A 15,974-nucleotide genomic window follows, 5' to 3' on the forward strand; every position below is an offset into this window, starting at 1 on the left:
TTGATCACGCCCTGGGCTGCAGACGGCGCTAAACCGCTGCACCACCGGGGCTGCCCGACTCTGTATATTTAAAGTCTTTTTATGCTCCTGTTGCCAGGCGCTATGAGATGAAGAATGTTCAGCCTCAGTCAGTGTTGTGGGAGGAAGGCCTTGGGTGTCATGAGGTTGCCATCAAGCTGTCAGCTGGGGCTGCCTCTCTAAAGCCTAGGGTTCCCGCTCCCAAGCTCACCCTCGTGGTGCTTCGCCAACCTCTGCTCCTCACTGGCTATTGGACTTGTGGCCTCAGTTCCTCACCTCGCAAGGATGTCCACTGGGCTGTGTCCCCTTGACACAGCAGCTTGCTTCCCCCAGAGCCAGTGATCCAAGGGAGGGGGATAGCAAGGAACAGGAAGGAAGCCACAGCAGCTTTTGCAACTTAATCTCTGCCTTATTACTGGTCACAGAGCACCCTGCCCGGGTGAGGGTGGCGGCCACACCTGCCATCCCATTGGCTGGGGTCAGAAGGACCATGTGTGAGCGCTGCCCTCTGGTGGAGAGCCACTGTCTAGAGGGCCACAGGGCCTTGAGCATTCTCAGCAGGGGGACATCCTGGCTTGTGTGTGTGTCCAGTAGGAGCCCTGTTGATGCTTACTTAACATAAAATCATTTATAGGAGTACCTGAGTGGTTCAGTCGGTTAAGTGTCTGCCTTCAGCTCAGGTCATGATCCCGGGGTCCTGGAATCGAGCCCCATGTCAGGGCTCCCTGCCCATTGGGGAGTCTCCGTCTCCCTGTGCTCCTCCCCCTACCTCATGCTCTCCCTCTCTCTCTCAAACAAATAAATAACATCTTTTTAAAAATATATAATTATAATGTGATAATACTAAAAGAAATTGAAAGTTGAGGTTTAAAAAAATCTGAGATTTTAAAAAAAGATTTTATTTATTTATTTGAGAGAGAGAGAGCATGAAAGTAGGGAAGGGAGAGGAAGAGGGAAAAGCAGACTCCCTGCTGAGTGGGGAGCCCCACATGGATCTCAATCCCAGGACCCTGAGATCACGACCTGAGCGGAAGGCAGATACTTAACTGATGGAGCCACTCAGGTGCCCCTAGGTGAGATATTTTGTAAAAACCAGTTTAAAGGTGTAAAGGTGAAGCAGCTTTCAAGCTCAACCACGATCGTATCCTATAAGATGCTTCGTTTGGCTAATATGGATGAATTAATTAGTAACTGAATTTTGAAATTTTCTTTCAGGTGTGTTTTGATTGTGGTGCCAAGAATCCCAGCTGGGCCAGTATAACCTATGGGGTGTTTCTTTGTATCGACTGCTCAGGGTCACACCGGTCACTGGGCGTTCACTTGAGTTTTATTCGGTGAGTCTTTTTTCATCGTGGGCGGGAGGGATCCTGTTGTTACACAGGTCCTTTTCCCCTTTTTCCCTTCATGTTTGTTTTGACATGAGGTAGGATAAGAGGCCGGCTCTGAGTTATGGGAGATTTGAATCTTTAGAATTAGGTGAACTAGGAAAATTGATCCTTTTCTATTCTATTGCTGTTCTGTAGAGCTCTGTGCCAGGGACCTGAGGCTGTGGCGCTGAAGAGAGTCAGAATGAAAGATTTGAGACATTTTTCCTCTGCCTTTATCACCTTCTAATAACCAGCAGCTCAGAGGAATCTTACTATGACACGCTCGTGACAGAGGGGATTTGGGGTGCTGTGAGTCCGTCACACACCCTATCAGGAGGAGACCTGATGTAAAGGGCAAGAAGCCCTCATTATAGCATGGGTGTGCTTCTGGCCCCATCCTACAGCCCTGGCTCCTGGGGGTCACTGATCTCACAAACCCTGAATGAATGATTTTTGTATACATTTTAGTGAGAATTTCAAGTGCTTGTAAAAAGAAAGTCTTTCATTTTTTTATCTGCAGACCTGGGCTGCATCGGCTCCTTCTGGCGAGTATGTATCTTCTACTCAGACAGTCTGGCAGTAGCCTAGATGGGGCTTTTGTCTGCACCCCCTTGGACACAGCCCCACAGTCCAGTGGGAGGCTGAAGTGCCCTTGTGTGAAGTAAAAGTAATTAATAAAAGGACCCCTAGGCAGGCTCAGGACTTGGAAGCCCAGCAAGGCCTGCACTTCAGCCCCCGGGGGCCTAGGCCACCGAGCAGCCCTGGTTCTGATCTCCATTACTGCTGACCCCTTCCAACCACTTCACCTATTTCCCTGTCACTTTTTTCCAGGGGAGGAGCCAATAGGCAGGCAGGCTATTTGGAATTGTGGCGAGCAGTTTAATTTTATAGTATGACCTAAGGAATATTGATACAATGTGATTATTATGAAGAGCATTAGTTCCTGTAAGATAAAATCAGTTATAATTTGTGATGAGATATTTTACATGATGGCATAAAAACTGTGTAGTAAAAATAATAAGATAAATTTTTAAAATATATTAACTTTAAAAACCTTTCCTGTTGTACTTTCATGAGTTCTTTTTTCAGAAATCAGTTCATAGAGGAATGATGGGCTAATAGCTGTATAACTCCATATGTAATGAATTAGAAAAAGGAGTTCTTTTGTGCAGTCTTCCTGGTTTCATTTCCTGTCTTTTCTTTTTTCTTAGAGATGTTGGTCCCAGAATATTTTGACTATACTACCCTATCCTGTTCTTGTCTCTTTTTTAAATATCGAGGTCTTTATGTGCCAAGGCAAGTTTCTTTCTTTTTTTAAAAGATTTATTTATTTATTTATTTATTTGAGAGAGAGAGAGAGCGAGCAGGACAGAGTATGAGTGAGCAGGACAGAGTATGAGCGGGGGTGAGGGGCAGAAGGAGAAGCAGACTCCCTGCTGAGCAGGGAGCCCAATGTGGGGCTTGATTTTTGGACTGTGGGATCACGACCTGAGCTGAAGGCAGATGCTTAATCAACTGAGCCACTCAGGGACACCAGCAAGTTTCTTTTAAGTGTACTTCCCCTGACCCCTGTTCAGCTCCAGACCAGTTAGTTGTTACCAGTTAACATAAGGCAATGTGTAACCGGCCATCTTCCTATGTTCTTCCCCTCTTCCTCTCTGCCAAGTCCCACCCATTATAATCTGGCCCTCCCTTTGATTCACCACCAAAGCATACCTCCAGTTTCAACCATTCCGGAAATCAGGCGGGTTTCTGACGTGTTCCCGGGTGAGGGAAGGACTGACCAGAAACCTAATGCGGCTAGACAGTGGAGTCTCCTCGGGCTGCTGCAGGTTTAATGACTACCCTTTAAAAAGTCAGATAAATATAACTATGAATCCCAGTGTTTATAAATGATTCAGAAACAACTATTAAAAAATCCTGTGTCACTGGAGGTCAGCAGTATAGGAGTTGGGCAAGAGAAAGCCAAGGATGATAAGGGTACTCAGTAGGGTTTTTGTTTGTAAGAGGTGGAGGTTTGCTCTTTGGATGTTTTTTTAATTGGTTACCAAAATTACAAACACTAGCCTAATGGGAAAAAAAAAATGCAAGCAGTCCCAGAGTTCATAAAGTAAGAAGTGAAAAGTCCTTCCTCTCCAAATCCCTTTCTCTTCTTCTTCCTCTCCCCCTGCCAGACACACACACACACACACACACACACACACACACAGACACACACGTTGTGCTCCCCAGGCACAAACAGATTAGCAGTTTGGCTTATGGAATGTTTATTTAAGTGGAGGTTTGGGTTTTTTTTTTTAATTTTTTTATTTATGATAGCCACAGAGAGAGAGAGAGAGAGAGAGAGGCAGAGACATAGGCAGAGGGAGAAGCAGGCTCCATGCACCGGGAGCCCGATGTGGGATTCGATCCCGGGTCTCCAGGATCGCGCCCTGGGCCAAAGGCAGGCGCTAAACCGCTGCGCCACCCAGGGATCCCTGGGGGTTTTTTTAAAAGTGGAATTTCAAGTCAACAACTTTACAACGGAAAAAATTTATGAACTGTTGCTTTTGCCAACCTACAGGGGAAAGGTGGGTTAGGCATCCACGGAAATGGCCAACTGCCACTTGGAGCAGAGTGGATATAACCGGACTGGCCCCTGCCCACCATCTGCTGGGGCTTGACCTCTGCGCCTCCGCTCCTGGGCAGCTGGGCCTTGCCGTGCCTCTTCCTCCTCCAGCTCTGTTTCTTTTCAAGTTCACTGTTAAGTATTTCATGAGTTTATGAAAGGTGAATGGAAGTTAGTCCTCCCTGCAGTGGGCTGAGGGCAGGAACAGGCTTAACTACAGCATGAACAAGAGGACAAACTGTAAAGTGCCACCCAGGACATGGAAACAGCACCGCATCCACTTCTGTGGAAGATTAGTCCAAGTTGAAAGGAGGAGGAGACATTTGCAATGAACTTCAGGGTTTTGGTGGCATTTTGATAATGGAAACAAGGCAGGGAAAAGGAGGTGAGCACTCAGACTTTAAGAAAAGTTATAGAGGCTAGAAAAAGTAAAATATGCAGCAGCTAATTTTTATACGCATAGGAAAAGGAGGAGATAAAGGATTCCAAGGGGGAGATTTGGGTGACATTGTAGAGGGTCTTGATTACGAGGCCAGACCCTGTACTTAACTGCTGAGGGGTTGAGGGCCAAATGCAGGCAGGCTGGCCTGGGCCCTGGATGCAGCAGGTGCCCACAGACATTGGCCAGATAGCGCCTGGTGGGCGTTAAGAGAAAGGGTGCTGCAGCCAGCTGCTGGGGGCCCAAGTCCCAGCACCATCCTGGACTGCCTCTGAGTGTGCTCCTTCCTACTCTGTGTCTCCTTCCCTTGAAAGAGGGGATGAGAAGACTGGTACTTGTGGCAGAGGTTTTCGGGAGGAGAAAGTGGATGAATCCATATATAAAGCCTGGCATGTGGTGAGCCCCCAGGAAGTGCTGCTGCCGATCAGGGCCGAGTCATCTAAGTGCCTGCCCAGGGGATGCAAGAGGAGAACCGTGTTGTGATGTGAGATAGAAAGGCAACACCTCCCATGGCCTTCTGTTAAGTAGCCAGGCCAGTTATGAACAGCTGGCTGGCTGCCTGGAAGCTGTTCCTGGGCTTGTCTATAAGGAAAAGTCGAGATTAATTGTGGTAAATGGATAAAATTCCATTTAAAATTTTTGATTACATAACTTTGTCATGTTTATTTGGTAAGATTCCTTCTGATTTCTAAAATCTATTTAAATGTTCCACTTAATGGACAGCCACTAGTGAAGCTAATTCATGGAATTTTAAGAAGGTTCTGTGTTGATGCATAAGGATTGTAGAGGTCGTGGGAAACCCATTTTCTCATTTACCTAGTTGGTAAACAGGAGATACTTTGTTAAAGGGACACTAATTCTTCAATTTTTCTTACTTCCTCTGCTTTACTTTTTCTTCACATTGTCACAGACTATTCCCTTTAACACATCTCTTAATCTAAATTAAAGGTAAGAAATAACCGACAGTAAGTCACTTCCTCATGTCAGAACAGGCACGCATGAGCAATTAAATTTCCTCTTAATATTGACTATTTTCACAGGCCACTGTCATCAAAAACTTTTACTTTGAAATCCCAATGTTATGAGAGAGAATCTCCAGCAGGCCAGTTCAGGAACAATTAGTTTTAATCTTCATTTCTAAAGGATACGTAGAGAAATACTTGGCTTTATTTTTTTTTTTTTAAGATAGTTAAGACCAAAAGTTGTAAGGCTAAATAGCAAGGATTATTATCCTTAATAATAATTAGTGTTATTATTAATCTTAAAGTATTGGCTTCCAAATAACATTCTAATATTTACAAAGAACATTAAGCAATGCAAAGAGACATAGAAATGAGTACATGGGAGGGGCAGCATAAAAGGAGAACTTTAGTGAATCTGAAGCCTCTTTTCTTTCTACCTTCCTATTTTGTACAGGGTACTGTATCTATACCCATTTAAGAATGTCTACATTTCTTTATGATTAGTGTGGGACAAGCTATTGTTGAATATGGGACAGCCTTGCTTTTTCTCATACCTATAGATTTGATATAAAGACCTTTAACATTGTACTATCATATCTTGCTTTATAGTGATCACTTGGTGAATTTTTATTGTTGAGAAATATAGTTATTGCCTTTCCCTTGCCCTGATTTGGTCTCAGATTACAGATAAGTAGGTGTGGAAGGGGAGAAGGCCCTTGCAGTTTTCCCTCTAAGAGCACTAAATCCTGACCATTCTCCCTTCCCTGAGGGTGGCAAGGTTAGGCAGGTCCTTTCCACCTGATGATAAGACCAAGCATTTCAGAGGCTCCCATGGGGGTCAAACTGGACAAATGGATAGCACATCTGAAAACATCAGAACAGTACATCTATTTTGAGCAGAGACACGTTACCAATACTTAGATCAGAAGCCACTGAGAATGTGAGGCAAGGAGACAGAGTTGTTGAATGGCCCCGGAAAGCTTGTCATGTTCCCTGTGTGCTAGAAGAAGAGAAGCTGGTTGGGGTCCCTGTGGCACAAGTGCTGCTGGCCTCATGTGGCCTGTCTGTGGGGAGGAGAGCAGGTGGCTGGCCCCTCGGAGACTCGGCCACTAGGAAGGAGGAGAATGGCTAGGAGCCACTTGCATGGCTGTCATATACCCTGCAGGCTCAGCGTCCCACGTCACTGTTAACACAAACTCAGGAGTCCTCAGGATCCTGAACATCAAGGAACTCTTGTTTTCAAAAGTTTAGTGTCTTGATTGTGGGGGAAAAACGTGTTAACATTTGAGAATATTCTTTCCATTTAGATCTACAGAGCTGGACTCTAACTGGTCTTGGTTTCAGCTGCGATGCATGCAGGTTGGCGGAAATGCTAATGCAGTAAGTTCATCTCAGACTCACTGTTTCTTTTCTTGTATAAATATGTGTTATACTAGGAAGGAAGCTCGGTGTTTGCATGTGCGAGTTTGGGGCGCCCTATCAGATAGCAAAGACAGGAAGGGCTTGGGAGTGGATGGCCCAGGTGACTTGTTATCTGTTAAATACCTAGTACCTACTGGGCTCTGGGCTCTGGGTGTGGGGATATAGTGATAAGACAAATGAGATCCCTCTTCTTAACTTAGTAATTTCTGGGTAAAATATAACTTTTTAAAAAAAGATTTGATTTATTCATGAGAGACACAGAGAGAGAGGCAAAGACATAGGCAGAGGGCGAAGCAGGCTCCCTCTGGGGAGCCCGATGTGGGACTCAATCCCAAGACCCTGGAATTACGAACTGAGCCTAAGGCAGATGCTTAACCAGCTGAGCCTCCCAGGTGCCCCTAAATATAACTTTTTAAGTGTTTAATTAACTTATAATTTTACAAGAGCAGATTTCCTTAACTCCCCTTACAAACCTAGTAAGGACCCTCAAATATGTTAAACTTCATTTACAAATTCAGTATATCTGATTCATCAGATTGGGTTGCTCATACAGATTTTTAGAATATCTTCATTAAGATATGACCTTTGTAATTCATGTCTGTGTATGGACCCTTATGGAGTGGTTGAACAGAGTTTCCTCTGATTATTTAAGCATTTGTTTTACCACCTTGTTTATGCTATGGTCCCTGTTGATGAAGAAATAGTTCTGGGCAAGGTGAAGGTCAGCATAGCTCCTAACCAGTTCCAGTTAGTGGGATTCCAGTGTAGTTGAATTCAGACTGAAGTGAATGGCTCATGAACTAAAAGTCCAGAGTGGAAGGTGCCCCCCCAAAGTAACAAAATAATCTGGAATGATGGAAGTGCTTTAACAGAGAGGAACGAAGGGCCAGTGATTTCATTTTGTAATGGGAATCTCATGTCTAGTTTTACCAAAATATTCATGTTGCACGTGTGGAAGGTATTACTTTTACAAGGAAAGGTTTATATTAAGTTTTGTGGTTTTAAATTGTTTTTGTAAATTATGTGGTTTAATTACTTTTGTTTTCCGTAGTATTTCCCAAAAATCCTTCACAAAATGAAGTAATGTTTTCAGTTATATGTTTGGTTTAATACAGCATTCCTGTTAATTTGTGTGTTTTCCTCCACAGTCTTCCTTTTTCCATCAACACGGCTGTGCCACCAATGACACCAACGCCAAGTACAATAGTCGTGCTGCTCAGCTCTATCGGGAGAGAATCAAGTCACTGGCCTCCCAGGCAACGCGGAAGCACGGCACTGATGTAAGTTGCTGGTGGATGGGGTTGTTTCCTTCAGATGAACATTTATTTTAGTAGAAAAAGGGGTAAACAGTAAAACCTTCTAACTGGATTCTCTTGCAAGGAAACAACCTGTAGTTGATTCTCATTGTTCATGGCAGTTATGTTCTGTGAGCTTGCTGTGAGCATTTGAATGAGTAAATGCCAAAGCATCACTCCTACAGGAAATAGAAGGCTAGGCTCCTATAGGCTTCTGGTCACAATGTTTCCATCAGCTGATCAGTACATAATCTCATTTTACATGTGCTTCTGCTTAAGGGCTCCTTTTTAAAATTTTTTTAAGATTTTAAAAATTTATTTTTTCATAACAGACACAGAGAGAGAGGTAGGGACAAAGGCAGAGGAGAAGCAGGCTCCCACAAGGAGCCCAATGCAGGACTTGATCCCGGAACTCCGGGATCACGCCCTGAGCTGAAGGCAGATGCTCAACTGTTGAACCACCCAGGTGCCCTACGGACTCCTTGTTGAACAGATTATGTAATTAAGCATGTGATATACTTAGTATATTGCTATAAAAATATTTAATATATAATAGATATAACTTAATATATTATTAATCTATAGTTATTGACTCATTAACATTGAACTCACTGCCCACAGCACTAGAACTCATTCCTGAATGAAGCTTACCTGACACTATTTTCTCTATGAGGCACATCACAGCCTGCATGTGCTTAGGAGCATTAGGAGGACTGCAGCCTAGCCTGGACGGCCTGTAAACAAGGAAATCACCAACAAAGCACAAATATGTGGAAAATGTGGCACTAAATAGACCACAGAAAGGACACATTTAGTGTTGGAGAGCTTAAACGAGAAGGCGGAGCATCACCTTGTTCAGTCTCAGCCGGGAAGGTGCACCTTGGGTGGCTCAAATTTTCTGCTGGTCCGCACACGTCTGTGAAGGACCACAGAGGTGTCTCAAGTACCGATTTGGGGGTTACGAGTAAACTCTGACGGGTGGGTAAAGTTGCAAATACAGAACCCACTATTCTCGTGGATTGACTGTACTTTGGAACCTGCGCTTAGAAATTAAATCCTCAATCATTCCTTTTCAGAAACGGCTTGTGGATCTGGTAGGTGACATCCTCGAGATTTGGAAGCATAAGTTAGTGGGTTAGTGGGTTAGTGGGATTACTAAAATGTGCTCAGGGACCCCATGTAGGCACGTACTGATTGTATAGTAGTGGAAAGTACCCATCTTTACCAAACAGGTCTCTAGAAGGGGAATGAGAGTATAAAATAAAACCCTTTAAAGGCAGGTGAAGGGCTAAGCAGTGCTATATGTTTTTGTTCTAGCTCTGGCTGGATAGCTGTGTGGTTCCACCTTTGACCCCTCCGCCAAAAGAGGAAGATTTTTTTGCCTCTCATGTTTCTCCTGAGGTATGTATTATGCCTTATACTATTTTATTGTATTTTTTTAGGATTTTATTTATTTATTAATGAGAGACACACACACACACAGAAAAAGAGAGAGAGAGGCAGAGACACAGGCAGAGGGAGAAGCAGGCTCCATGCAGGGAGCCCGACTGGGGACTTGATCCTGGGTCTCCAGGATCAGGCCCTGGGCTGAAGGTGGCGCTAAACCTCTGAGCCACCTGGGCTGCCCACCTTACACTATTTTAAAGTATTCCTACTCTTGCAGTTATAAAGGGTGTGTAATTGAACGTTTCAGTCAGGAGACAGATTAAGCTGCTCTAACAAACATCCCTGAAATATAGTCACTTAAACAAGACAGAAATCAGTTTCCATCAACAGTTCAGAAGTCATCTGTCCAGGGTTGACCGAGGGATTTATTTTGCTCTTTTCCACATGTTGGCTTCCATCTCAAGCTCCAAAGTGTCTGCGCTAGCTCATGACCTTTTGCAGCAATGGCAAGGGGGGCAAGCATCTAAGAAAGCAAGTGCCCAATCCTTTTACTAAAAAATGTAGAGGTAGTGCATATTACTTCTGCTTGTGTCCCGGTGGCCAGTGTTTAGTTATACTTCTGTACCTAGCTGTGAGGGAGGCTGAGAAATTATTACTAGTGGTCTGCCACAGTTCAGTTGAGAACTGTGGAACTCACAAAGAATGAAGAATTTTTTTAAAATTAATTAATGAATTAATTAATTAATTTAGAGAGTGTGAGCAGGGAGAGGGGCAGAGGGAGAGAGAATCTCAAGCAGACTTCCCCCACTGAATGTGGAGCCCAATGTGGGACTCAGTTTCACGACGCCAAGATCATGACCTGAGCCAAAATCAAGAGTCGATGCTTAACTAATGGCCCTAAACCCAAGTTTTAATAGGAGTTTGAATCTCATTGTCCCAATTTAGCTGTGTACCTAGAGCATATCTCAAGGCTATTGTAAGAATGTCAGTTGGGTAAGCATCTGACTCTTGATCTCAGCTCAGATCTTGGTCTCAGGGTTGTAAATCAAGCCCTGTGTTGGGTTCCATGCTTAAGTAAAAGAATGAAGTCAGTACTTATGCAAGGAATTAGGAGCTGGCACAGAGTAAGCCTCTAGCCATTGTGCCAAAATCCTTATCTTCATTGTGTGGTCTGGTAGGAGCAACAGTAATAATTCCCAAGTCACTAAGATTAGGGAACATAAGACCTTCACAGCCTAAAATATTTACTGAATGGTCCTTTAAGGAAATGTGTGCAGGCCCCTGGCTTAGAGCCTCAGATGTCTGTTTGCTGCCCTTCCTCCTCCCGGTCCCACTAGGGTGGGGGTGCATTTGCTTACTACTGCTCCACCTGTTCTTTAACCCATTTTCAAGTACACATGTGGAAAGGTGTATACATTGCTAACCCTTGATTTTTTTTTTATTATAATGTACACATACATGTTCATTGACCTACATGTTCAGTAGTTACTAGAAGTAGTTATCAAAAAAGAAGGGAACAGAAAACAAAACAAAAGATAAGACACTCTGTCATGATCTTTGCCTCTTGTTTAATATAGAACAAGATACAAAATATCCAGACTAGTAGCTGAGAAGTGTTAGGAATAGAAACGACAGGCTGAAAGGAGGAGACAGAGGAAGAGTTTGGTGTGGACTAATGTTGGAATTAGTATGGAATTAGAATTAGTATGAACTCATGTTTATTTTGCTGTGTCTCTCTGGACACACATGCACACGTGCAGACACACATGATGGAGCACTGATGACAAATATGTGTGTCTCCATGGGTGAACACACACACGGATATATTACCTGGCTCTGTCTACCAAGGGGCCCAGAGACAGGGACATGCCGGTACACAAGTGCACCCAGCCACTCACATCTGGATTTCTAAATGCCAAGAGGAACCAGGTCTACCTCTGGAGAAATGGCAGATTCTAGGACTGGGACCACTAAGACAGCTAAGCCTGGAGCATCTTGTAGTGCTGAAAAGTGAGAAAGTGCTGGGTGGAGAGGGTGACAGAGAGGGCATGTCAAGAGGACTCAGGAACCAAGCAGAAGGAGTTCCCAATGATCAAAGCTGGAAAAACTTCAACAACAAATTATGTAATGACCGTTTGGATTATAATCCAAAGAATAAATAAACATCCATGAGTCCACTCTAATAGAAATAGGTAATTGAATAAATAAATCAAGAGAAGGGACGATGTTCCTTAGAGAAAAATTCAATCATATATGGCAAACAGACACATGAAAAGATGCTCACCGTCACTCATCATCAGGGAAATGTAAATCAAAACCACAGTGAGATACTACCTCATGCCTGTCAGAATGGCTAAAATCAAAAACATAAGAAACAACAAATTTTGGCAAGAATGTGGAGAAAAACATACCCTCATGCACTGTGGGTGGGAGTGCAAATTGGTGCAGCTACTGTGGAAAACAGTATGGAAGTTCCTCAAAAAATTAAAAATAGAACTATCGTATGATCCAGTAATTCCACTACTGAGTATTTACCCAAGGAAATGAAAACATGAATTCAAAAAGATATATGCATCTGCTGTTTATTGCAGCATTATTTACAATAGACAAACTATGGAAATAGCCCAAGTGTCCATTGATAGATGAATGGATAAAGAAGATGTATGTACAATGGAATATTACTCAGCTATTAGAAATGACAAATACCCACCATTTGCTTCAACGTGGATGGAACTGGAGGGTATTATGCTGAGTGAAGTAAGTCAGTCAGAGAAGGACAAACATTATATGTTCTCATTCATTTGGGGAATATAAATAATAGTGAAAGGGAAAATAAGGGAAGGGAGAAGAAATGTGTGGGAAATATCAGAAAGGGAGACAGAACGTAAAGACTGCTAACTCTGGGAAACGAACTAGGGGTGGTAGAAGGGGAGGAGGGCGGGGGGTGGGAGTGAATGGGTGACGGCACTGGGTGTTATTCTGTATGTTAGTAAATTGAACACCAATAAAAAAATAAATTAAAAAAAAAAAAAAGAAGATGTATGTATAATGGAAAATTATTGGTCTATAAAAAAGAATGACGTCATTTGCAACAAAATCGATGGACCAAAAGGTTATAATGCTAAATGAAATCAGTCAGAGAAAAAAAAAAAAAGAAAAAAAAAAAAAGAAATCAGTCAGAGAAAGACCAATACCAAATGATTTCACTCATATGTGGAATTTGAGAAGCAAAACAAACAAACTCTTAAAAAAACCCCAGACTATTAAATACGGAGAACAAACTGGTGGTTGCCAGAGGGGAGGGAGGTGGGGGAGAGTTGAAACAGGTGAAAGGGATCAAGAGCACACTTATCTTTTTTTTTTTTAAGGTTTATTTTTTTTAAGGGTGGGGTAGGGTGGGCCAGAGGGAGGGAATCTTCAAACAGACTCCCTGCCAAGTGTGGAGCCTGACCCTCGGCTAAATCTCTTAACCACTTAACCAACTGAGCCACCCAGGTACCCCAAGAGCACACTTGTCTTGATGAGCCCTTGGTAATGTACCAGTGTTGAATACTCTGATACTAATATGACACTGTATGTTAATTATACTTCAGTTTAAAAAAAAGAAAGAAAAGAACAGACATGTCTTGAGTGGCTCAGTTGGTTAAGTATCTGACTCTTGGTTTCAGCTCAGGTCATGATCTCAGGGTCCAGCCTTCATCAGACTCCAGGATCGGCAGAGACTGCTGGAGATTCTCTCTCCTTCTCCCTCTGCTCCTCTCCACCACGTGTGCACTCTCTCTCTCACAAATAAATACATAAATCTTAAAAAAAAAAAGAATAGACATGTTTTAATATTATCTTTCCTTCTAATCTAGGCACTTAGAAGGTAACTATTAAATTATTAGCTTTTCCTTTGCTTTGTTTTTTTGTGACTTTTCTTTTGCTTACTGATGGCCTTTCTCACCTTGCTGCAGGTGAGTGGCACAGGGTGGGCCTCAGCACAGCCAGAAGTATCTTCTTTGCCACCAAGGAATGTGGAAACCACTCCAGCTAATAATGAAGGTAGTCTTCAGAACTGTCATGTAAAGCTATCCTTTGGTTCAATGGCATGCTATGAAACTATGAGAAAATAAGATCCTTGGGGTACCTGGGTCAGTCAGTTAAGCATCAGACTCTTGGTTTCGGTTCAGGTTGTGATCTCAGGGTCATGAGATCAAGCCCCGCACTGGGCTCCACATTCAGTGTGGAGTCTGCTTGAGATTCTCTCTCGCTCTCTGTCCTGTTCGTGTTCTCTCTCTCTAAAATAAATAAGTAAATGTAAGAAAGAAAGAAAATAAGATTCTTGTATTTAATAATGAAAGATGCCCCTGGTAGATTATATAGTGGGTAAAAAAAAAATTACTAAACATGGAGTATGATTTCATTTTTATAAGAAACTGAAACAAAAACATCTACACACAGAAAACATGCTAGAAGGTACATGCCAGATTGTTAACTGAATTACTTTTTACCTTCAACTTGATACAGTTGTGAAGTAAATGAACTTGTATAATGAGTATGTTACTTCTATACTCAGAAGAACAAGGTTTCAATTTTAAAAATGATTCTGTAGTTAATATCTAGTGATTTGCATTTGGTGATTTTAGTATAGGCTTATATTAATTTATTTTTTAAAATTTTATTTATTTATTTTAGAGAGAGAGCATGAGCAGAAGGGGCAGAGGGAGAGGGAGAGAGAGAATCTCAAGCAGAGCTGGATGTGAGGCTTGATCCCAGGACCCTGAGATTATGACCTGAACCAAAGCCAGGAATTGAAAGCTTAACCAACTGTGCCACATAGGTGCTCTAGGATTATATTTATTATAAATATACCTATATCAATTGCTTGCATTAAAAAAAATCACTTATGTGATATGAATAACAAGGATCAAGACATCAACTTTTTCTGTTTTAAGATTGAACATTTTTTGTTAGCCATAAGGTGTGTAAATTAACAACGTTTGACAGCTATACAGGGAATCCCTGGGGTGTGGCTCCATAAGAAGTGTTGGCTGGTATCAAATGAGCGTAGAAAAAAAAAATGAGCATAGAACTACTTTTGGGAACTTGGTGAGATAGGAAGGACCAAACACTCAGCCAACTTTATGACTAAGATTCTTACTCGAGAAACTTTCTGGCAAAGGTTTTTGTTTGTTTGTTTTTGTTTTGTTTTGTTTCTGGAGGGCTGGAGAGTAACTGGTATTTATCAAGAAGAGAGTCCTTGAACAGTGGTCATTCAGATCTCTGTGAGAGTGGGGTTGGGGAGCATGCTGTAAGGAAAAGTCACTTCATTTGTGTTGAATTATAGGCATAAGGGTAAGAATGTCTGAGATTCCATCAAACAATAGATTTTAGGATGCCTCTTTTTAATGTTACTGATCTTAGGAGTTGACCTGTCAGCAAACCAGGATGGGAACATTTTGCATCCTGGGAAACAGTGAATGGAGCTGGAACAAGTGCCTAACATTTTGGAAAAAATAATAAAGCAGAATTCCATCTTTACTCTTTACATCAACCTAAATTCAATTGAATCAAAGATTTACATATAAATCATGAAAATATGAAGATACTAGAAGAAACATGGGTAAAACTTTTCTGTCCTCCTGGAATTGGGAAGTCCTTCTAGGCATATTCAAGCCTCCTGAAAGAGATCAACAGATCTATTACAAATAGAACATTTCTGTTCTGAAGAAATGCTTTAAAGACGAGAGATAAACAGTTGCAATTTGTAGATAGAAAGCTTGTTTCCTTAATATGCAAAGAACTTTGGCATGGCTGGGTTTCGTATGATTTGATCATACGTGATCATATGTGATTTTTTTGCCCATTTTGTTTTTGTGCAAATGACCCTAAATGCCTGCTAAGAACACATCTCTAAGTGAAGTGGTATTTAGCTTTTTAATTTCTTAAACCGGCACCGCAGCTACACTGGCCCTCCAGTTCTCTCCTATGTTTGCTTTATGTTTTGCTTGCCATGAGAATATCTCCCCTGGCCGTCATGTGGCTGCATCTTTCCTGGAGTCTCTGCTCAAGGGCCTTGCCTCACACAGGCCACATCCACCCTACCGGCACTCCTAGTCACAACCACATTTATGTGTCTGGTCTCCCTCTTAGCGCAGCACACCTTGGTTCTGGGAATTACCATGCCCTGTTGGCTCAGTGGGCTGTGAGCTCCTCCAGGGAGAGGTTGTTTTTTAAGATAAGTAATCCACCTGAGCCGTTGATTGGTTTGTCATCATCCATAAAGACAGAAGAGAAAAAATAATCCCAACAGTCTCCTAACACAGAGAAAAGACGGGCTTTGTACCTCCTGAAAGTGCAGATGACAGATGGAATATTGTTATTATTACAACTAATTAGCATAAAAGGCCTTTTGAGGTTGAAGTTCACATGCACGGAGGTCCATGCAACCCCTGGAGTCCAGATCTCGTTTCTTTTACTAATGAGAAACTAAGG

At 42.4% G+C, this 15,974-nt stretch overlaps 1 protein-coding gene across 1 annotated transcript in view; it reads left to right on the forward strand.

Annotated features, from left to right (window-relative positions):
- ARFGAP3 (ADP ribosylation factor GTPase activating protein 3) overlaps positions 1–15,974 on the forward strand; it is a 51,772-nt gene that overhangs the window by 4,767 nt on the left and 31,031 nt on the right. The window contains exons 2-6 of the mRNA XM_025457565.3: positions 1,234–1,352; positions 6,702–6,774; positions 7,965–8,096; positions 9,429–9,512; positions 13,454–13,541. Coding sequence (XP_025313350.1) covers positions 1,234–1,352; positions 6,702–6,774; positions 7,965–8,096; positions 9,429–9,512; positions 13,454–13,541 — 496 coding nt within the window. The remainder of the gene's footprint in view (positions 1–1,233; positions 1,353–6,701; positions 6,775–7,964; positions 8,097–9,428; positions 9,513–13,453; positions 13,542–15,974) is intronic.

The sequence above is a fragment of the Canis lupus genome, chromosome 10, assembly GCF_003254725.2.
Source record: "Canis lupus dingo isolate Sandy chromosome 10, ASM325472v2, whole genome shotgun sequence".
NCBI classification, from domain to species: Eukaryota; Metazoa; Chordata; class Mammalia; order Carnivora; family Canidae; genus Canis; species Canis lupus.